The 21,400-nt window shown below is 58.6% G+C and overlaps 1 protein-coding gene across 2 annotated transcripts in view; it reads left to right on the top strand.

The window, feature by feature from the left end:
- GRM1 (glutamate metabotropic receptor 1) overlaps positions 1-21,400 on the top strand; it is a 382,716-nt gene that overhangs the window by 276,784 nt on the left and 84,532 nt on the right. For both annotated transcript variants that reach the window (XM_071218698.1, XM_058307603.1), the window contains exons 4-5: positions 15,096-15,342; positions 20,369-20,537. In XM_071218698.1, the coding sequence (XP_071074799.1) occupies positions 15,096-15,342; positions 20,369-20,537 (416 nt within the window). The remainder of the gene's footprint in view (positions 1-15,095; positions 15,343-20,368; positions 20,538-21,400) is intronic.

The raw sequence follows: 21,400 nt of genomic DNA on the forward strand, positions 1-21,400 counted from the left end.
TTGGCTGTCAGTTTTTCTCTTTCTATTACTTTAAATATGTCATAACCTCTTTCTTCTCACCTCTCTGGTTGCTGATGAGAGGTTGGCACTTATCTTACAAAGATTCCTTATATGTGGTGCTTTGCTTTTCTCTTGCTGCTTTCAGAATCCTCTCTTTATCTCAGATATTTGTCATTCTGAATAATAAGTGTCTCAGGATATGTTTTTTGGATTTAGTCTGTTTGGGGTGGGTTGTCCTTCTTTGACATCGGTCTTTCACTAGGGTTGGGAAATTTTCAGTAATTATTTCCTCAGATATTATTTCTAGTTCTTTTCCATTCTCTTCTCCTTCTGGGACACCGATAATGCATATGTTTGTGTGTTTTGTGTTGTCATTCAATTCCCTGAGACCCTGTTCCATTTTTTTCCATGCAGGACAATTCCAATATCCTGAAAATGCCCCATGTTACGCTTATTCTTCCCTCTCTCTCCCCTCAGAACCTCTGGTGCTCACCGTCTTTATGTCAATGACACAAGTTCTTCCATTGCTAGAGTAATCATAAGTCTACTTTAAGTCCATAATTGCATTTCCCCCTAATGTTTGTTCATTTCTCAATATTGAGGATTTTGGGATCATGATGCCCATTCTCTTTCTGATTGACAGGGGGCGTAGAGCCCATGGGGCAGATGGATGGAACTGTCTTACTTGCAGTTGAGGATACTCTCTGCTTTTTGAGACAGGCATTGTCCATCATCTAGTTAAAATTTCTTGGTGTTTAGGTTGGAATAAGCAAGGCTTTCAATATATTTTCTATAATAAGGCAATGGTCAATCAACTCTTGGGGGTAAACTTATATAAATCTGTCAGGCATTTATCCAATCCCTTTCCATCCTAAACCCTGGGTGAGTGTGGTGGCATGGGGGGGGGGGGTGCTACAAGGATCAACACAAGCAGTCTGAGCCCCCAGGAGCCTGGCTGGGGGATGGGGAATGCACAAGGTTCATCTTCCCAGCATGCCCTAAGCACACACAACAGCAAGGCAGGTGGAGGGGAGACACAGAGAAGGCAGGCCAGGTGCATACTGCACATGCCATGCTAACCGAGGCTTCGGTCCATGCGGAAAGGGTGGGGTGAGAGGACACTATCGACTTGCATCCTCAGGGGAGGATGCTCATGGAGGGGCTGAGCTGGGCGTCCAGCTCACTGCACGGAGGCAAGGACAGGAATGGACTTTAAGAAGCTGCCTGAGCATTCCTTCGCATGCGCTGGAACCTTCCATCACAGGTGCTGGAACCTTCCATCACAGGTGCTGGAACCTTCCATCACAGGTGCTGGTGTCCCAACACCCTTCTTGGGGTGTTCTATCACCCATATATTCCATGAGTGACCTTCCATCACCCCCTGCCCTGACCGGCGTCTCGAACGCACGTGCAGCCCCTGGAGCTGGTCAGGGGCTCCTGAACGCTGCTGGCATCAGCCCTGGCTGTGCCTCTGCAGCTCAGCCCTTCCTTCCCCCACGTGGAGCACTGTGCAGCACTGTGCCTCAGTTTACCTGCGTGCCTGCCGCGGGAAGGTCCCCCACTCTGTTCGTGGGGCCCCAGGGCCCACACAGGGACACAAACCCAGGAAGGCCACGCCTGGGGATGTCCCATTCGCCACTGAGAGGCCTCCTGCCGCAGCCCCGGGCAGCGCGTGCCCATTCCAGCCGCTGGCCCGTGCCTCCCCCTGCACCCGCCACCACTACCCCCGTCGTCGTCCTGGAGCTTCCCAGCCTTTAACGAGCATGAGCCCCTCATGGGGGGGCCCAGGGGTCTGCAACCCAGCGGGCGCCTCAGAAGGGTCCTGTGCGGACAGCTGGGGTACGGCCGTGGAGGGCTGCAGCCCCCAAAACGGCAGGGCCTGGGAAGACCCAGCCGGCAGGTGCCTGCTGGCATGCCTGGAGGGGAAGGGGCCAGCAGCAGCCAGCTCAGGGACCCCTTGTGTGTCGGCCCCTCCTGGGAAGGGGCCACAGTGTGGCCTGTGTCAAGGCTCGGCAGGGAGCCGGCAGCCGGGGTGTTGTGGGCAGCACAGGAGCTGAGGGCCCGGCTGGTGGGGTGGGGGCACTGCAGCTTCATCCCTGCCCTGCGGGGAGTGGCCTCCAGCCCCCGGCGCCTCCAGGCTCTTCTGCTCTGAGTCTGACACCCCCTGCTGTGTGTGTGGTTTGGTGCTTTTTGTTGTTGTCTTTAGTTTTTTACTTAAGTTTTTATTGTAGTAACAAATAGACAACTCAGAAGTCCCCATTTCAAGCCTTGGCCACACGCAGTGGTGCCACCGCCACCGTTGGGCCAGCGTTCTCCTCCCTCAGATGGACTCACGACCCGTGGAGCAGCAAGGCCACCAGCCACCCGTGGTCTGAGCCTCCACCCTGCCCACGCTTGACTGCGCGCGAGTGGCCTCTGAGGCGCGCAGGCCCCCAGACCTTGCTCCTCACAACCCTCGTTAGGCGGAGTCCTGCCCGGGACGCCCCTGGCGCAGCTCAGCGCCCAGAACCTGCGCGAGGGCCACGCTTCTGCCTGGCAGCCCGCGCCTGCTCACCGCCCCGCAGCCCCCACCCCATGTCCTGTCTGACCTGATCCATTTCAAGGTATTGTTTAAGCAGACTGTCTCGGGTGTGTTTACCAGTCAGGTGTAGGGTTCCCAAAGCAGCCTGACCCCTGCTCCCCCCCACCAGGCAGCAGGCCCCGTGTCCCCCCCCAGCCCGTGTCTGCTCCCCACCCCTGCAGCTCTCCCCCTGCAGCCCGCCTCGCATCCCCCTGCAGCCTGCCCCTGCTCCCCATCCCACCACAGCCCGCGCCTGCTTCCTGCCCCACAGCCCCCCCGTGTACCCCCGCAGCCCGGCCCATGTACCCCCGCAGCCTGACCCCTGCTCCCTGCCCCCACAGCCCACCCCTGCTCCCCCCCACCAGGCAGCAGGCCCCGTAACCCCTCTGCAGCCCGCCCCCTACTTCCCCCTCTGCAACCTGCCCCGTGTCCTCTCCATAGCCCCACCCCTGCTCCACCCCCCACAGCCTGCCCGGTGTCCCCCCACAGCCTACCTGAGCCCCCTGTTGGAAAGCACCTTTGACTCCTGCCTGTCCGTTCTCTGACTTCTCCTTTAACAGCGAACGGCTGTAAAGCCCTGAGATCATGCACGATTCCAGCATTCGGCAAATAGTAAAATGGAACGTTTCAAGAAAGCCTCTTCAAAGGGGAGATGGCGCTAAATGTATATGGTGCCAAGTGAGCCCAGGAGCTCAGTGAGTGGGAAACCAGGGCGGAGATCTCAGGCGTCCCTGGCCCCTGGTTTGTGACCTCGAGGCGCCCCCGGCCCCTGGTTTGTGTCCCCTTCACGGCGCCGGCGCCTCTGTGCTCTGGCTGGACTCGAGCTGCCCGGCTTGCAGCTCCTTTTCCCTGAAGCTCCTGCTCTGCAGACAGCACAGCCGTGAGTGTCATCACTCAGAGTCACATCTTGCTTGATTTACAACAAAATCCACATGAGCTAAGAAGTATAACGCCTTGAAAATACTGGAATGAATGCTATGATAGTAACTATTTAATTAAAGTGATGAGCAAACCAACAGGAATGCAACATTGACTAGAAACGGAATTTCTTCTCTCAGTAACAGAGCAAAACAAATGAAAAGAGTATTTTCCACGCGCTCAAGTGGCAGATGCTTTACAGACAATGTCACCTAATGCCGGGCAGGGGACGGGCGCTCGGCGCTCAGCTGGGGAGGAGACAGCAGCTCTCCCGGGGGTCAGTGTGCAATGCGCGTCCAGCGCCTGCAGGAGCCTCCTGAGGGCGCGCGGCGTGGGTCCTACCCAGGGCGCCCGCAGGGCCACCCCAGCAGGCAGCATCTGGCCAGCGCTGCGTTTCCTCCAGGAGCGGCGCGGCTGGGCTGCTCCCCCAGTGCGATGCCCCCGAGGCCAGTGATTGCGGCTGGCGGGTGTGTGGGCAGGGAGGCTACGCTCGGGCTGGGCCAGCGGTGCGGCTCTGACCTTGGCCCGAGGCGCCGGCCCGTGGGTCAGGGTGTGACCTTGGCTTCACGCACTTTCCTGGGGACCTCGTGTCGAGAGGGCTGGGGCGAGGCAGGTGGGCTTCCGCGGGGGCCGTGGTGACCGGCCTGGGAGGGCAGCAGGGAGGAGCGGCCCCTCCGTGAAGGCCACCGGGCTCCCTTTGGCTCGGAGCTCGCGGCCGTTGGGCCGCTCTGCTCTCCAGCGTCCACACCACACCAGGACGGGAGCCCAGCCGCCCCTCTCCTCTCCGCTTTGCTGCTGCCCCACGCAGCGTCCACTCCTCCCTTCCACCCACCCCGCTCGTCTGGCCTCCCGTCCACGCTCCACCGTGGCGCCCGTGGCCTCAGTGCCACCCCTTCCCTTCCCAGCCCCCACGCCTGAGTGCTCCGTGGCCGCCCCAGCAGGCGGGGCCCGCAGCGCCTCCTGTGAACGCGCTTCCCGCGGTGCCTGGCTTTGGGTAGAGGGCCAGCCCTGCCTCGAGCGTCCCCCGCACCCTGACCAAGTGCGCAGGCAGGGGATGCTCCTGGGAGACCCTCGCTCCTCCTGGATGTGAGCATGCGTGTGCCCGCAGCGAGTGTGCTGGAGGAGTCATGAGGAAAGGGCCGCCGGCTCCCTGCGGGAACCCCATGCAGCTCTAAGCTCTGTCCCGTGGGGATCTAAGGCTTTGCCCCACGTGGCTCCGTGTGTACTGCCCCGCGTGGCTCTGGGTGGTCTGCCCCATGCGGCTACCGATTCTCTGCCCCGTGCAGCTCTAAGGCTCTGCCCTGCACAGTTCTGGGTGCTCTGCCCCATTGCGCTCCACACAGCCGGCGGGGCCTGGAAGCCTCGGGAGCCCACCCGCCAGCCCCGAGGCTGCCGTGGCCCAGCTTCCTAGTCCTCCTGGCGCCCTGATCACCCCTTCCCCAGCAGCCGCTCCCAGAAGGCCAGGCCTGGAGCCCCTCGGGAGGGGGGAGGGAGCTGGGGCTCGGCTCAGGGTTTCGGCGGCCGGGGCACCCCAACACCGGCTGACTCCAGAGCCTGTGGGCCTCTGCGTGGCCCCTGGGGCTGTGAAAGCACTGGTGGGAATCCAGCACCTGTCAGCGTCCCGTGCGGAGGGCCTGGCCACGCACCGGGCCATGGGAGGCTGTGGGCAGCCTAGGGACGGGGAACTACCGCCCCGGGCTGTCGTTTCGCACACGCAGCCCCGGAGAGGCTGGTGGCGGCTGCCACGCCTCGGCTTGGGGGTGGGGCGCGGCGTGGCTGCACCAAGGAGGCCGCCCAGCACCGCCACTGCGTGTTCGCACGGTTGTGTGAGCCCGCGGGCGCCCACGCCCACGCCTGGGTGTGCTTCCTTGAAGGTTTTATTGTTGGAAACTGAGGCATAGTGTTCTGACAAGGAGAGACACGCTGTTTCCATGGCTACGCTTTTAACATAGGAATGCAGCAATTAAGCCTTTGGAGTCAACAGGATAAAGCTGTCTGGGGCAGGGAGAAATAGGAGCAAACACACTTCGTAATTTGAAGGGAACACTAGTTCTTTGTACTCTGAGATAAGTTCTTTAATTTACGAGTATTGTTAATGTGTAGCTACACTGCTTGTTATCGCTATAGTTTGAGTATATGTAATGACACATGTAGAAAATACAGTTGTCTGAGGAGTCATTACTCGCAGAACCCCTGATCCCAGCTCATTAGTTCTTCCTTTTTGTTTCCTCCCCCCTTTTCTTTTCTTTCATTCCCGATACCCTTCGGGTCCAAATCTCCAACATTTTATGTCGTGCTCTCAGACCTGCGGAAGAGCCCGGGGAGCTGCTGCTCTGCGGCTCACCTACTGCGTCTGTTTGCTGCAACGACGGCGCCGGCTCGGACACGTGTGGCTTCGTGGAGTTCCGTGCTCCGGTGGCGCGTCCTCAGCTTTCAGCCATCGTCTTCCTCCAGTTCCTCGCGTCTCCTCAGGGCCCTTCGGGCTGTGACAGTGTCAGACCCTCCCTGTCTGCGAAGCCCCCTTGCAGGCTGCCGTGCCTCGGGTATTGGGACGACGCCTTCCAGCTTGACGTGGCGACGTGGCCTCCGGGCTAGGCGGGCTACGGGGTGGGGAGCAGCTCTAGCCACAGTGGCACGCCCCACTGTGGGGATGCCGGCGCCGGCGCCTGGCCCCCGGGCTCGGGTGGGCGGACCGGGTTTCCCCACCATCCCCAGCGTTCCCGTGCATTTCCTCCCTTTTCTACACAGCGCTCTTGAGAACACGTCACTAAGTACTCCCCACGCTTAAGGATGTGGCGTCACACACATCGTTTGGGATTCTTCCATAAAGGAGATGCATCTCTTCCCTGTTCAACTTTTTGCTCGATCTGTTATCCAGTATGGACTCACAGATGCTTATTTTGGGTTATAAACCAATATTATCATTTATTTTGTTGCTCAAATTGCTTGTTTCAGGCCCTTGTTTTTCTTTAAATCGGGGTCCCTCAGCGTGTCCCGATCCTTTGGTTCTTTAGTGTGTCCTTCTTTATGGCTCTAACCTTGTGTATTTCCTGTCCCAGCCCGACAATCCGCTGTTTCTCCAAAAAGCCCTGGTTTCTTTCATTGGAGAAGAGCGATGGGAACGGAGGCCGGGGCATTGCGTTCGCCGGCGCGGCGCTTGCAGCCCTTCCCGATGGCTTTGGACAGCGTCTACCAGCCCCTCCGCTCCCAGGGGGCCCTGCTTTTACAGGGCCTCTCCCTGGCCTTCCCGACCTCGGCGCCCCGAGCGGAGCAGGCGGCAGGTCCACGCGGCCGCCGAGCACCCAGGTCCACACGGTGCCTCAGGCGCCCTCAGAACCCTGCGCACACGCCCTGGGCGCCGACCTCGGGGCCCTTCCCGCTTCCGTGGGGGGAGTCACTGGGGCTCACGGCCACCGGTTTCTATCAAGCCCTTAGGAATGTCAGCTTTGATTCTTTCAAGAGATGCTCTGGGGAGGGAAAATATGAAAGGCACTCAAGACATCCCCACAATTGTCATGGGGAGGGGGTGGGGTGGGAGGCGCCGGCTATTACATCTACTTAAAATGTCAACGAAGTATCAACTAATAGTGCCCCAGGGAAAGGAGCTCCAACGACAAATCACCTTTTTTTTTTTTAAGATTTATTTATTTCTCTCTCCTTCCCCCCTGACCCCGGTTGTCTGTTCTCTGTGTCTATTTGCTACGTCTTCTTTGTCCGCTTCTGTTGTTGTCAGAGGCACAGGAATCTGTTTCTTTTTGCTGAGTCATCTTGCTGTGTCAGCTCTCGATGTGGGCGGTGCCATTCCTGGGCAGGCTGCAATTTCTTTTGCACTGGGTGGCTCTCCTTACGGGGCGCACTCCTTGCGTGTGGGGCTCCCCTAAACGGGGGACACCCCTGCATGGCACGGCACTCCTTGCACACATCAGCACTGCACATGGGCCAGCTCCACACGGGGTCAAGGAGGCCCGGGGTTTGAACTGCGGACCTCCCGTGTGGTAGACGGACGCCCTAACCACTGGGCCAAGTCCGCTGCCCAAATCAACTTTTTGACTCTCTCTAAGTTCCGAGCCCCCCCAGAGCACAGCAGCCTTCTGTTTCACTTATCTGACAAGTTTCAAGAAAAAAGTTTCAGGACGTGAGACTCTTTAATGTGCTCCAAGGTAGTTGCTTTCCAATGTACAGCATCTGCTCACATTACAGAGCTGTGTTGATCAGATATCAGTTATGAAAGGGAATTTACAATCACATACCGTATAGCCTTTATGGTTTTGTTTTTCTTGACACAAGGTCCTATGTTGGTTTCCAGAGGGTGCTATGTTAGGGCCTAGTAAAATAGGCCAGAGGTAAGTAGCATTCTCAGAGCAGGGCTTGTACGTCTGCGCAGTCCACTGTGTGCCGTTAGCTCAGCCCAAATCACCGCAGCGTGAACCTAGAGGAACTTCAGCAGATCAGCCCAAGAGCACGTGATGTCAGTGACCCACGGACCAGCCAGTGGCTAAAGAAAGCCTTCTCCCCATAACTCGTAAGAAGGGAAGTGGCTGAGGGCACGGGCTTGCCTCCTGAGAGTTCAGACAATGCCAGGAGCAGAAGGCTCTGACCCAACAGGTTGTGGAGAAGGGAGCTGGCTCCTGGTGAAATTATTTTTCAGTAATTTATCGAAGTGAATTTTGTGTAACATAAATTAACTAAAGTGCACAATTCAGCACCATTAGTCTATTCACAATGGTGAGCAAACACCAGCTAGCTAGTTCCAAAACATTTCCATCACCCCAAAGTAAGCGCTGTATCCGGAGAGCAGACCCCAGCCCTTGCCCAGCCCTGCTGCACATTCCGTATATGACACCCCTGCTCCGGGCCTTTCGCGGGCATGGACGGGAAGAACGCGGGCGCTCTGTGTCCGGCTTGCGCTCTCAGCGCGTCGGTGGATTTCACCAGCCTAACTCCCCCCTGGAAGCAGAGCTCTGGGCGACCCTCCACACCGCCCCGGTGGCCTCCAGGGCTGACCGCAGCCCACAGGGGTTGGCCTCGGGGGAGCGGTCTTTAGCCCGGCAGCCCTGCCCTGTCCAGGCCACCAAGACAGGAAGCGATGCGGGCCAAGCGTCACCTCCGGCCGCTCCTGTGGCCCCTGGGCTCCTTGGAGAAACACAGGGCCCCGCTTGCGCTGAAGCTGCCGGCTGATCTCAGCACCGCTCGAGCCCACACCACTGTCCCAGCTTGTTTCCCACCTACACCGTCGTTTTTTGAAATAAGAATTGTACTTTCATAGACTCGAAGGCATTGTCGGTTGGCAGGGAGCCTGCACTTGTGTCACCAAACCGGGGGCTTCTCTCGTAACAATAGATTGTGATGATGTGTGTGTTTAGAAATGCGGGCACTGTTCACATTTGTTCAAACCAGGTGGGCTTAGCAGTGGGACTTCCGCTGAGCTTCACGGTGGTAAGAACACGTGCTCCATCAGTGATCCTTCCTTCCTTCTCCCCCGTCCTACATAGGAGTAAATTTTCATTTTAATAAATTGAAGAGGAAGGAATGGAAGGCTCTGTTTTTCTGTGATGTGAGCAGAGAGGACCTGTTAGGGAAGAGAAATGGGTGGCGTTTGAAGAACCAAACGAATTCACAGGTTCTGGACTCGGGCCTGGCAAGGTTGGGCTCTTCCTCATCTTATCACAAACTCTTCCTGGAAAAGCATGGAGGGAATTTAGCAGGCCCGGCCTTGCAGCAAAACTGGGGCCATGTCAACCCTTTGAGGTTATTCTTTTAAAAATGATCTGATTAATCTTCCTTCAATTAATCTAATATTTGGGTCATTTAAAGGAATATGAATTTCATTTTCTTTGCTTGACCTGTTAGCAATGTAAAATCATGACAGCCCTTTCTATTTCCATCTGAACTGAGATCATATCAAATTATGTATCGAACAGAGAAGACTGCAGGGGACAAGAGGCGAGGGAGCTGCCAGCACCAAGAGTCAGCGTTTGCCCAGGGGCCTCGTGTCCTCCTCGGGTTCTCCCCAGAATGTCAGGTGGTTTTTGGATTTTGAATGTAATGCTCAGGGTCTAGATTGGACAAGACAACACAACTGGGACTGCCTGCACGGTGGGGGGCTAACCAACGTGCAATGTGGGTGCCCCAAATCTGTTAATGGGCTAAACATTATTGCAGAGTATTCCTTTATTTTTAAGCTCTAGACTTTCAGACTGGGAAAGCCTGACTGCAGACGGAAGGTTTTGCTGACAAACGTCCTGCTGCGTCTTCGGGGCAGCGCTGGCTTGGGACCAGGCTGGGACAGGAAACCCGAGTGGGCTGGCGGAGCCTGCCTGGAGCTGCCTGGGACCCGCCGGCCTGGACAAGGCACTGGGGACCCCCGTGGGCAGGCCACGGCACGTTCCTCCAAATTTAGGCCTGACTGAGACGGCGTCCCGGGGGTCAGAGGGACAGAGATGAAAATATCTGTTTTATTAGTAATGTAATATGACTGTGTACATAGAAAATTCAAGAGTTTATTAACGATCAGCAACAATAAGCAATTTTAGCAAAGTGACTGGATACACAGCCAACATACAAAAAACCAGTGGTATTTCCATATGCTAGCAATAAAAAAATACAAACTTTTAAAAAATACATCAATTGTAGGAGTGCCAGAAAAATCAAATATCTGTACACCAAGAGCTAGAAAGCGCTGCTGAGACACACCGAGGAAGCCCTCGGTAATTGAGAGCTTCTTCTGGGAATGTTCCAGAGCCTACTGTGCACAGCACCCATGGGAGGGCACATATGTGATTCAGAAACGTACACGCTAAACTGTATGTGACTCATACCTCCACGAAAAAGGTTTAAACAGACAAACAAAAACACCAAAGCTGAATCAGGGATGGGCACTCTGTGCTGCCACCACAGGCTGGCTCACACTGGGTCCTGGAATGGGCTGGACAAACCCGACTCCTCTCCGGCACAGTTTGTCCCTGGCAGCCCACAGCTAACCCAGGCCCGGACAGGCCAGAGGCTGAGGCTCAGGCCAGGACTGGTCAGGATGCAAACCAGGGTGCTCAGGCCAGGGTGCTCAGGCAGGACGTGCCGCCCAGGACGCAGGCAGCACGTCCGAGGGCTGCCGAGAGCCTGGCTCCAAGTGAAAGAGATTGGGGCAGAGCCAAGCGTGCCCAGCGCTCCTTTCTCAACCAGGCGCCTTTTCCCACCCAGGGGTGCGCCCCGCGGGGTCTCTTCAGAAGCTCGAGGAGAGGGGCTGCCTTCTCCACGCTTTGCTCCCCGCGCTTGTGAAGTGGTGACGATGGCAGGACCATCGCCTCCGGCGTGCGAGGCGGAAGGGGGCGATGCCGGCTCTGCCGAGTACCAGTACGTAGGAGCTGGGGGCAGGCGCAGGGTTTGGGGCAGCGGTCACACAGGGACTGTGGGACCTACGTGCAGTTGTCCGCCACTGCCGCGGCTGCCATGACAGCCGGAGCCGGTGCTTGAGACACAGAGCTTGGCTCCCTCTCAGATCTGGAGGTGAGACCCCAAATCCAGGAGCCGGAGTCCCCAGCGCCCTGGGCTCCTTGGCTCGCACACGCGTCGCCCGGCCTCTGCTCTCATCCACTGCCCCTTCCGCCTTCCTAAGAGGACCCTGCAGGGAGCAGGCCCATCCCCTCCCGCAAAGACCCGGTGTCCTCATCGGTCACCTTGTTGGGAGACAGAAACCAGCCCGCGGTCGTTACTATGGACGAGGAATCACCGCCCAGCGCTCAAGACGGGTCCTTGACTTGGGAGCACTGTGCCCGGAGCCTGGTCCCTCTGTTCGCCCGGGACCCCGACGACCCTGCCGCGGGCGCTGCTCCTGGCCCACGTGCGCGTCCCTTCCCAGGCAGGGCCTGCTCCCACTCCACGCCGGGCTCCTCGGGCTGCATGCCGCACCCTGGGTGCAAGCGGCAACCCCTGCTGGGCCTCCCGAGGAACCAGCGCGGCTCAGAAGCCAGGCGGCGACTCTCCACAGTGCCCACGGGCACGCACGCGGCAGGCGCCCTTGGAGGTGAACGAGCGCGGTGGACAGCAATTACGCGGCTCCATTCCGGTTATTAGAAAAGGGAGTGGCTTAACGAGACCCCGTGGTCTTTGAGGGCCGCTGGCCACAGAAAATGAGCTGCGACTCTTCTCCAGCCCTGAGCTGTGCAGGAGGGGCACTGAGCCCCGGGCTTGTCCGTGCTGCGCTGAGTCTTGCCGTCCCTGAGCTCTGGAACCAAGCGCTCTCTAGAACCTCGCTCCGCAGCCAGGTGGTGGAAAGGTGAGGACCTGGGAGGCGGGAAGCTGAGCTGTGTGTCTCCTGCCCCACCTGGCGGGGAAGCCGAGCTGTACCCCCTCCTGCCTCACCTGGTGGGGAACCCAGCTCTACCCCCTCCTGCCCACCTGGTGAGGAAGTCGAGCAGTGCATCTCCTGTCTCACCTGGCGGGGAAGCCGAGCTGTACCCCCTCCTGCCTCAGCTGGTGGGGAACCCAGCTCTACCCCCTCCTCCCCACCTGGTGAGGAAGTCAAGCAGTGCACCTCCTGTCCCACCTGGTGGGGGAGCCCAGCTATGCCCCTCCTGCCCCCTGTGGCATGTGCAGGTCCCCACCTGTGGGGCAGGACTGTTGTGAGCATTTGGGCTCATCGGTCGAGTATTGTGTATACAAACATCAAACATGGCAGCCGCAGTTGTGGTATTTCTTGTAAACGTTAGGGAAGTGTGACCGCAATTAGCTAAAACTCCTAAGACTATTCTGCTGTGGTGTAGTGTCAGCTTCGCCGCTTCTCGGTAAATCTTACCAGTAAGAGTAAGGTAAGAGCAGTGCCGTAGGGTCCCTGAGGGCCGTGTGGCTCGAGACGTGGCCTGGCCATCCCAGGATGACCGCTCCTTGCCTTCACCCAGAAGTGGCCCCATTCAGGGAATAAACTACACGATCGCCCTGAACGAGGTCCCAGGGGAGGCGTCACTCCCGGGAGACCTGAGAGCAGCTGTGTCCCCCGACCCCAGGCACTGGTGAGCGAAGCCTGTTGGACAACCACAGCCGAAGGCGCGTGCTGGCACCCATGGGGGTCGTCGGCGTGACCCATCTTGAACAGCGTCATCGAAACAGCCCTCAGGCCCCAGCCGCTCCTCGGAGCGGGGCCGCCCCGAGCCGTGGCCCCACCCCGCTGGCGAGGGCCCTCGGCCTCCGCACCCGCCTGGCGGCGGCCCCAGGTGGGTGCACCTGCTGGTGGCTGCTGCGCTGAAGGTCCTTTCCCACTCGAGGCTGGTCCCTTTGTCTTTGCTCCCGGCACCTCTGAGCCTAGCAGCCCTGACGTTTAACTCCTGCACTTAGGAGCTAAAGGCTTGTGGAAAACTTACTGGAGAGCTGGTGTTAATTTACTTCTATCTTATCCTAATACACGTGGGAAGGGAAGGAAAGGAAAGAAAACCGGCGTTAGGGCCCGGGGTTCTGGGTATAGGACATGCTGGCCCATCCCAGCGACCCGCCAGCGCTTCAAGGAGGAGCTCTGCTTTGTGCGACTTTTTTTTTTTTAAAGATTTATTTTTAAATTTATTTCTCTCTCCTCCCCCCCGCAGTTGTCTCTGTGTCCATTCACTGTGTGTTCTTCGTGACCACGTCTATCCTTATCAGTGGCATGGGAATCTGTGTTTCTTTTTGTGTGTCATCTTGCTGTGTCAGCTCTCCGTGTGTGCAGCACCATTCCTGGACAGGCTGCTCTTTCTTTCACGCTGGGCGGCTCTCCTTACGGGGCGCACTCCTTGCGCGTGGGGCTCCCCTACGCGGGGGACACCCCTGTGTGGCAGGGCACTCCTTGTGCGCATCAGCACTGCGCATGGGTCAGCTCCACATGGGTCAAGGAGGCCCGGGATTTGAACCGCGGACCTCCCATGTGGTAGGTGGACGCCCTAACCACTGGGCCAAGTCTGTTTATGTGACTTCCTTATGTCCTCTGCACGGTTTGATTTTGAAACACTCTCTCTGCCTCTTATTCCCTCATTCCCTCCTGGAAACTTCCTTCCAATTGGGGGAATATTGCTTTAGCAATTTACGCTTTCAATAATTTCATATAAAGGGAGGCTGGAAGATGGGTTAAAATAGACATTTTCTCCTCTTCAGTCTGGCCCGGGGATCTGGTCCCTCGTGCTTCGGGTGGGTGTGCAGTTTACCTTTTGAGCATTTTCAATTAGGTCCAAGTAGATGAGCCTCTAAGCTGAACAATTTAGGAATTTCTTGTTTCATCCCAAGCTCACCTTCAAAGGCACATCCCCCCCGTTTCCCCACAGGCACGCCTGGCCTCTGAGGTCCTGTGCCCCCCACTATGCTCCGGCTCAGAGCCCCAGTGTCCCAGCACCCACTGGGGTGCAGATCAGACAGCCCGCCCAGGGGGTGCCCCCGAAGCAGATGACCTCACCAGCTTTCTTGCCTTCTAGTACCACAAAACTACACCCCCTGCCCCTCAGTGCCGGCCGAGTGGAGAGGGGGTGGGGGTGGAGACAGCGGCAGGGAGAAGCCCCTCTGGACCCGAATACTCAGTCTCTGGATTACTCCAGTTGTGTGTTCGTTTCCAAACACACTGCCCTTTTCTTAGTAAGCCCAGTTGGTCCCCCAGTTTCTCATCCCTATGTAAGTTCTACACCCTGAACTTGTAATCGGGAGCTCCTATCTAATGCAGCACCAGTCCTGTGAAACTGCTTAGCACTGGCAATTTTTTTTTTCAATTTTATGGATACATAATAAAAAGCATAAATCCTTCCAAAGAGTACCATGAGTGGTATTTGGTATAATCACGTTTGTGCGTTCATCACCCCAATCACTGCCAGAGCACTTTCATTATTCCAATAATAATAAACAAAAACCAGAATGCATCACCTCTCAATCCCGCTATGCCTTACCTGGCATCCATAGCTGCTATTTTTTTTCCTTCTCTCTAGTATATTTGTATTTATATTTTGTAAAAGCAGCCTTAAATCGCATCTATCCCCCATATTTATGATTTACATGAGGCTTTACTATCTTACCCAGTCCCGTGTGATGGATTTTAGCTTTCCTTCTGCTAATATACATGACCTTAGGCTTTCCTTGTCAACCCCTGTCTAAGCACTGGGGAACTTTAATCCCCTGACATCGGTAGAACGGGTATAACATTCACCAAGAAACATTGTCCCTTTCTAATAATGAGCACCTCTGATTTTTAAATGCCTGCACTGTTAACCACCTATAAGAAAGGACTCAAGCTTCTGAGCTTTTCCCCAGCTCTGGGTCTTTGTGGCACTGGAGGTGACACGGGATGGTGGCACTGCTGGAAGTAACAGGCCTGGGCCGCAGGAACCGTGGCTCATGACGAGGACCCAGCAGGCTTCTCCAGGGCCGCGGTGACTATTGCAAACCCCTCTGAACCAAGAGGGGGCGAGCGTCGTTTCCCTCGACCTCCCGGCTTCCTTGCGCTGCTTGAAAGTGGTTTGGTTTCACCCTCTACTGTGTAAAACCACGTTCGAGGTGGGCGCTGGCCCTGAGTTAGCCGATCGCAGCTGGGACCGCCAGCGCTGGCGGGCGAGCAGGGCTCGCGGCGGGCGCGCGTCTTCCCCGCGGGGCTCAGCGGCGCCTGTGCTTCCTCTTGCAGGCAACGAGAGCCTGGAGGAGAACTACGTGCAGGACAGCAAGATGGGCTTCGTCATCAACGCCATCTACGCCATGGCGCACGGGCTGCAGAGCATGCACCTGGCGCTGTGCCCCGGCCACGTGGGGCTCTGCGACGCCATGCGGCCCATCGACGGCAGCAAGCTGCTGGACTTCCTCCTCAAGTCCTCCTTCGTCGGCGTGTCCGGGGAGGAGGTGTGGTTCGACGAGAAGGGGGACGCGCCGGGAAGGTAACGCAGCCCTCGGGCGGGGCGGCCCGGGCTCCTCCCTGACCGGCGAGGCGTCGGGTCCGGGCTCGACCGCCGGGGGGAGAGGGTGGCCGGCGTTCAGGTGGTCTTTTGAGGCGCTGGGCCCCAGCCTGCGTCCCACCAGGGCCCGCCCCACCCACCACCGCCTGCCCGTCCCCTGCATCCCCAGCACCTCCCTGGAAGCTCACCCCTGGACCCCGCGTTCCCTCTGACGGGTGGTCGTTAGGAGCGTGGACTAGCACAGCCGCGTGCAGAGCGAGCCCTGGGAGGAGAGCGGGGCTCTGTGCACGCAGCACCCCGTTTTCTCAGGCTTTATCCATCAGCTTCCCCCCAGAGGAACAACCAACAGGGTGTGCGTATATGAGTGTATACATGTGTGTACATGAGTATACATGTGCGCGCATATGCATGCATGTGCGTACATGTGCATACAGGTGTAAGTGTGCATGCACGGGCACGCATTTGTATGCATGTGCCTGCACATGCATAGGCGTGCATGTGCACACGCGTGCGCACGTGCGCTCTATTTGGCGGTGCATGTATATATGTGTCTGTACATGTATGTATATGTGTGCACACATGTGTGTGTTTCAAGGCACCGGCTCACCAGTGGTGCAGTGGAAGGACTGGCCAGGCAGAGGCCACAGCACAGATCAGGGCCTGGAGAGTCTCTGAGGAGCTGGGGTTGATGTCCTGACTCCAGAACCCCGAGGGGAGCCCACCAGGATGGACGCTCTGAGAGGAGCAGTCTCGAGGCACCATTTCCCTTTTTTCTCTGGAACCTTCCGTGCATTGCTCATAAAGGACCGCGACTGATGGTGAGGCCCACTATGTGGAGAGTGCGCCCCCATTCTCAGGTCAGCCGACCACTCCTCCCCGGGAGGTCAGCGGAGGCTACTCCCAGCGACAACCCCCCCAGCAGCAGCGAGGCCCGCGCTGGACCAGCGCCTGGAGAGTACAGCCAAGCTAGGCCGACACACGCGTGGAACCACCACAGAGGCAGGCTTCGGCCTCTTGGAATGAGAGGAAAGGCTTTTCTGAGACTGAGTCCCTGTGGCTTTTGAGCTTTCAAAGAATCAAGCAAGAGGCAATGGCACGTTGAACCGGGGAGTTATTTCCACTCTTCACCCACGCATTCTGCAAGCAGGCTGCCCCTCACAGCCCCAATTTTCGCAGGGCCCACCAGCCCCTGGCGCAGAGGAGGACGTCGGTGTAAGGAACACAGAGTTGGTCCGTGTGCGTTTTCCCAGGTAGGGGGTGGAGGTGCAGCCTGGAACCTGTGGCCCTGGGCTGGCTGCTGCCCCCAGGAGCCCGAGTGGCTCCTTAGGACATGAAAACGGGCCCCTGCCTGCAGCTCCCTCCCAGGAGGCGGCCCTGGCTCTTTGCTTGCCCTCTCGGGGTCAGCCCTTCCACTGCAGGGCGTTGTGTGTGCGGAGTGGCCCCTAGGCTTTGCTCGCTCCCGTGGGCACAGCTGGGCCAGGGTGGGGCTCTCGGGGCCAGGCACCACGGGTGCGTTGAGTGGCCCACGGCGTGTCCCCGTGAGCCCTGTCGCCTCCCAGTGCACGACTCCCCAAGCAAAGGCTTTGCGTTTCCCGGGGCGTCACGTGCTGACCTCCTTGTGGTAAAGCTGAGCGCCAGCACCCTGGGAAGAGGCCCTGCCCTCTGGCGGGGCGCGTGGCACCCGTGAAGAGCCCCTGCCTGCTGGCGGGGCACGCAGCACCCCAGAAGAGCCCCTGCCCGCGGGTGGGGTGCACAGTCCAGTCCCGGCTTGAGCTCTGCTGCCTCTGGCCTCCCCCTAAATGCAGGCAAAGCTGCCGGGGTGCAGAAGGCACCCCTCGCCCTCCTGGGCTCCGGCCCCCTCCTGGCGTGGAAGCGTCTGCTTTAAGCTGAGTGGGGTGATAGAAGCACCTGCGGGATGGACACAGGGTGCCGGCCGCCAGCTGCAGTCCACGCCCTCGTCACATCGGTGCCACACCGGGGATGGCTCGAGCAGCAGCGGTGACTGGCTCGTGGTTTCGGCAGCTGGGGCGCCACGTCGCGGCCTTGGGGCGCCTTGGCTTGCCCGTGCCCCCTCTCGAGCCCTCCTCTGCCCCCACTCCACACCTGCCCCTGTGACGTCCTCTGGATGAAGTCTGGCCTCGTCTAATGGGATCTGCAAAGACCCCTTCCCGAGGGGCCCCGCCTTACCAAGGAGCGCATCTTCATCTTCGGAGTTCCTGTGACAAAGGGGCACACATGGGGCAAGCAGGAGACGGGGGGCGAGTCCATCGCAGTGCCAGCTTCCATCCAGCCCCGTTGGGCGGGAGTGGATGCGACTGGAGGCCGCGGGTGGGTGGAGAGCATCTGAGCCCTGGGTACCGGGGCAGGTGGAGCCCGGTGCTCCTGGCTGGGCGGGTGGCAGGCGGGGTGGGCACGGACGCCTCTCTCCATGCCCTGAAGGAGTGGTGCCCGGCGTCCAGCACGGCCCAGCTGCCTCTCGGGCTCCCCGCAGCGGCACGCGCCCCTGCCAGCACACGCCCCTGCCAGCACGCACCGCTGGCTCGGGCCCCTCCACCTTTCGTCCCAGCCGGGTGACGAGCAGCCCCTGCGCCCTTCTCAGGGATCATCTCATGCTGGAAACAGGCCAGCGGACTCCGCTTTCAGTCCCTGGTCCACCACGGCCTCTGCTTCCACCTCGAGCCCCTCCTGCTGGCAGGCCGGGCCTCCTGGGAGGGGTGATGTGCCCGTAACCGTGAAGGGGCCCTCGGGAGAGGAGAAGGGGAAGGTCCTCCAGCAGGTGCCTCCAGGGAAGGCCCCCTGAGGAAGGCGAGCTTTCCTTGGCATCTTGCAGCACTCCTTTTTATTTTCTTACAGCTTTGAGGTTTTAAAAAAGTATGTTTTCATATCTAAATTTTTCAGTGTCTGAATGCTCTGAAGTGTGAACTGATTTCTCTTATGAAACAGCAAATCAGGAATTGAAATAAAATCTCAGAAAACTGATTTGTAGGAAAGAAAAATTTGCAGCAGAACCTTCATGAAAAGTCGTAAGCATGGGAACCCCTCGGCACGGAGTAAAGCACGAAACTTAAGGGGAACTGGAAAGAAAATGACTCACGCCCGTTTCCGCAGCGGCCTGGAGCTGCCGAGGTTCAAGGGGAAGGTGGCGGCGGCGCGGCGCACGTCCCCGAGCACGGGGAGCCCGGGTCGACCGGGCGCGACCGGCACAGCAGCAGGGCCTGCCGGGGGGCCGTTCCCGTCTCTGGGTGCGCTCTGCTTGCCTGGCAGAGGGGCGAAGACCCTCCTGCTCCGCCCGAGAGGGCAGCAGCTTTCGAAGGTGCCCGGATCTGGATGTGGAGAAGCCTGAGTGTGTGGGCACCAGGAGCCCTTTGCGCATTAACAGCGGGTGGAAAAGCCTTAAACGTGCTCGCCTGGAGAAAGGACAGACAGACACTGCCACGAGGTGCTCGGGCCAGCGACAGGGTGGCTGGTGCCTGGGGTGTGGGTTGAGGAGGCTTCTGGGCCTGAGTCAGTCCAGACGCAGGGAAGCTCGGGGGCGCATGTGTGCACCTGTGTACGTTTAGCATGCGTATGCATGTGTTTTTTGCGTGGCTGTGTGCGTATGTGTGTGCATGCATGCCTATGCGTGCAGGCTGGGTATAGGTGAGTGTGCGTTTGTGTATGAGGGTGTCGTGTGCACATGTGTACGTGTGCCCATGTGTGCATGCATGCTAGGCATGTGTTAGTGCGTGCATGTGCATATGTGTCAATGTGCACACAGTGTTATGTGCGTGTACATGTGTGCTCATGCGTGTTTTTGTGGCTGTGTTGTGTGTCTAGATGAGTGTGCACCTATGTGCACGTGTGCTTGCATTTGTGGCGTCTGTGTCTGGCATCCATGGGGCAGGGCCGAGCTGAGGCCGTCGCTTCCTTGGGTGCAACATAACAAGGAGGAGACGAAACCTCTTGTTCTCTGAACCCAAGCGCGAGGGTTCAGCGCAGGGACCGCAGCAAAGGGCCGCGCTGGCGTGGCCAGGGCCAGAGGGCACCAGCGAGCCAGCCGCAGCTCTGTGGACACCGCCCTGTGACTTGGAGAAAATGGCAACATGGAAAGAAGACTCAACAATGCCAGCGTGTTCCACTGATGAGAGGTACACGGGCAGCCCACGCGGCGGCCCCGGGGTTCTGTCACGGAGGACAGGCTTGGGGCACTGGCAGCAAGTAGACACGCGTGGCCTGGTGGAGTGGCTAAGACGCCTGACCTGAAGAGCCCACGAGGGCCCCTGAGGCCTCCAGGGCCCGGTGACATTTCCAAGTGGTGTGATCTGCTGAGGTCAGCAGGGGTGGCCGCACAGCCCGACGTCAAGGCCGGGGCCTCCACCACCGTGGAGACCCTCCTCAGCCCCCCAGAAGACCCGCTCATGGAAGTGGAGCGTCTGTGCTGAGGCACTGGAAGTGCTGAAACAGCTGATGGCAATTACCTGGATGCAAAACGCTGTCCTAATCAGGGAAGAGATCTGCGCAAGTGTCGCTGCACAAGATGCTAAGTCCCCAGCGTCCTGGCTGATTCAAGCCGCTCCTCAGAGTCCTTCCCTGCTCTTTTACCACCGGAACAAGCTTCCAGATTGGGGAAACTCACCTCCTCCAATCTAGCACAGTGAAAACGGAAACTGGCCGCGAGAAAGGAATTTGGAATTAACATAATCCAATTGGGAAAGTAATACCGTAGAAGACTGCAGCTTGTCCAAAGGACGCAGTGGCGAGTGCTGACTTGAAGGTGGTGACTTCAACTCAGCTCACAGAGGGTCGAGGGGGAGAAGTCCGAGGGTGTCCCTGCTCTTTAGCGAATCTGGTGCTGCTGAAGGAGGAAGGGAACGTAGGCAGCAGCTCAGCAGAGGGGATGTTCGCAGGAACCGAGCATGCCGCCGCGGGGAGATGGGAGGACGCCCCCTGGCCCGGCCTCACACCACTACTCCCCATGCCCCCCGGTTTCTGGCGCGGGCCCACCTTCTGCGTTCTCTCCCTGCTGCAGGTACGACATCATGAACCTGCAGTACACAGACGCCAACCGCTATGACTACGTCCATGTGGGGACCTGGCACGAAGGCGTGCTGAGCATCGACGACAACAGGGTCCAGATGAACAAGAGCGGGCTGGTGCGCTCCGTGTGCAGCGAGCCCTGCTGGAAGGGGCAGATCAAGGTAAGCCCGGCCGCTGCCGCGCGGCGCGGTCCCGAGGCCCGGGGCTGCAGGGGAGCCAAGGCGGCGCAGGCTCTGCTTAGACGAGGGGCCGAGAACGCGCGTGCCAGCTGCCTGTAAACCGCGGGGAAGTTTGGAGTAGCCTTCCTGAGAGTTGCAATGTTCAGCTGGTGTCCTGTGGACGACGAAGAAGCAAGGGGAAAATCACACTGCGGAGTGAAACAGAAGGCCAGGAGAAGGCAGAAGCAGAGACATGCTGGGTCACACTCCAGCTGTTGTTTCAGAAAGCAGAAGCTGGCAGAGCTCGGGCAGCAGCGCTGGGGATGCAGAAGGGGCAGGAGTGCGGCTGCCGCTTTCCCGATCTCCTGCCACTCGGGACCCACCGCCCCAGGTTCTCACGAGCTTCTTGGGCTGGTCAAGCGGGAAGCTGTCCAAGTCTGCTGGGCTTGCAGGGACCAAGCACCAGAACTGGGACCCAACACGACAGAAATTTGCTCTTCCACAAATCTGGAGGTCAGAAGTCCAAACTCGAGGTGTGGGTAGTCAGTCCAGGCCCTCCGATCTGGGGCAGCTTCCCAGCATCCAGGGCGCTCCACCACCGGCATGTCTCCTCCTGCCCGCGGCCAAATGCCCTCTCCTTAAGAGGACGCCAGCGTGGCCGCCTCTTAACTAATGACATCGCAGAGACGACGTTTCCAAGCAGCGTCACAGCCGGCGCTAGTACTCGAGCTGCCCTCTGGGGACACAAATCTATGTGTAATGTAGCTGTGACGAGACTGTGGGCATAAAATTAGAGCCAGCTACCATGCTGGAGAGAAGCTCTGTGAGGGAGGAGGGGCCCCAGCCCTGCACCCCTGCCAGCCTCC

The sequence above is a fragment of the Dasypus novemcinctus genome, chromosome 11 (genome assembly GCF_030445035.2).
Source record: "Dasypus novemcinctus isolate mDasNov1 chromosome 11, mDasNov1.1.hap2, whole genome shotgun sequence".
NCBI classification, from domain to species: domain Eukaryota; kingdom Metazoa; phylum Chordata; class Mammalia; order Cingulata; family Dasypodidae; genus Dasypus; species Dasypus novemcinctus.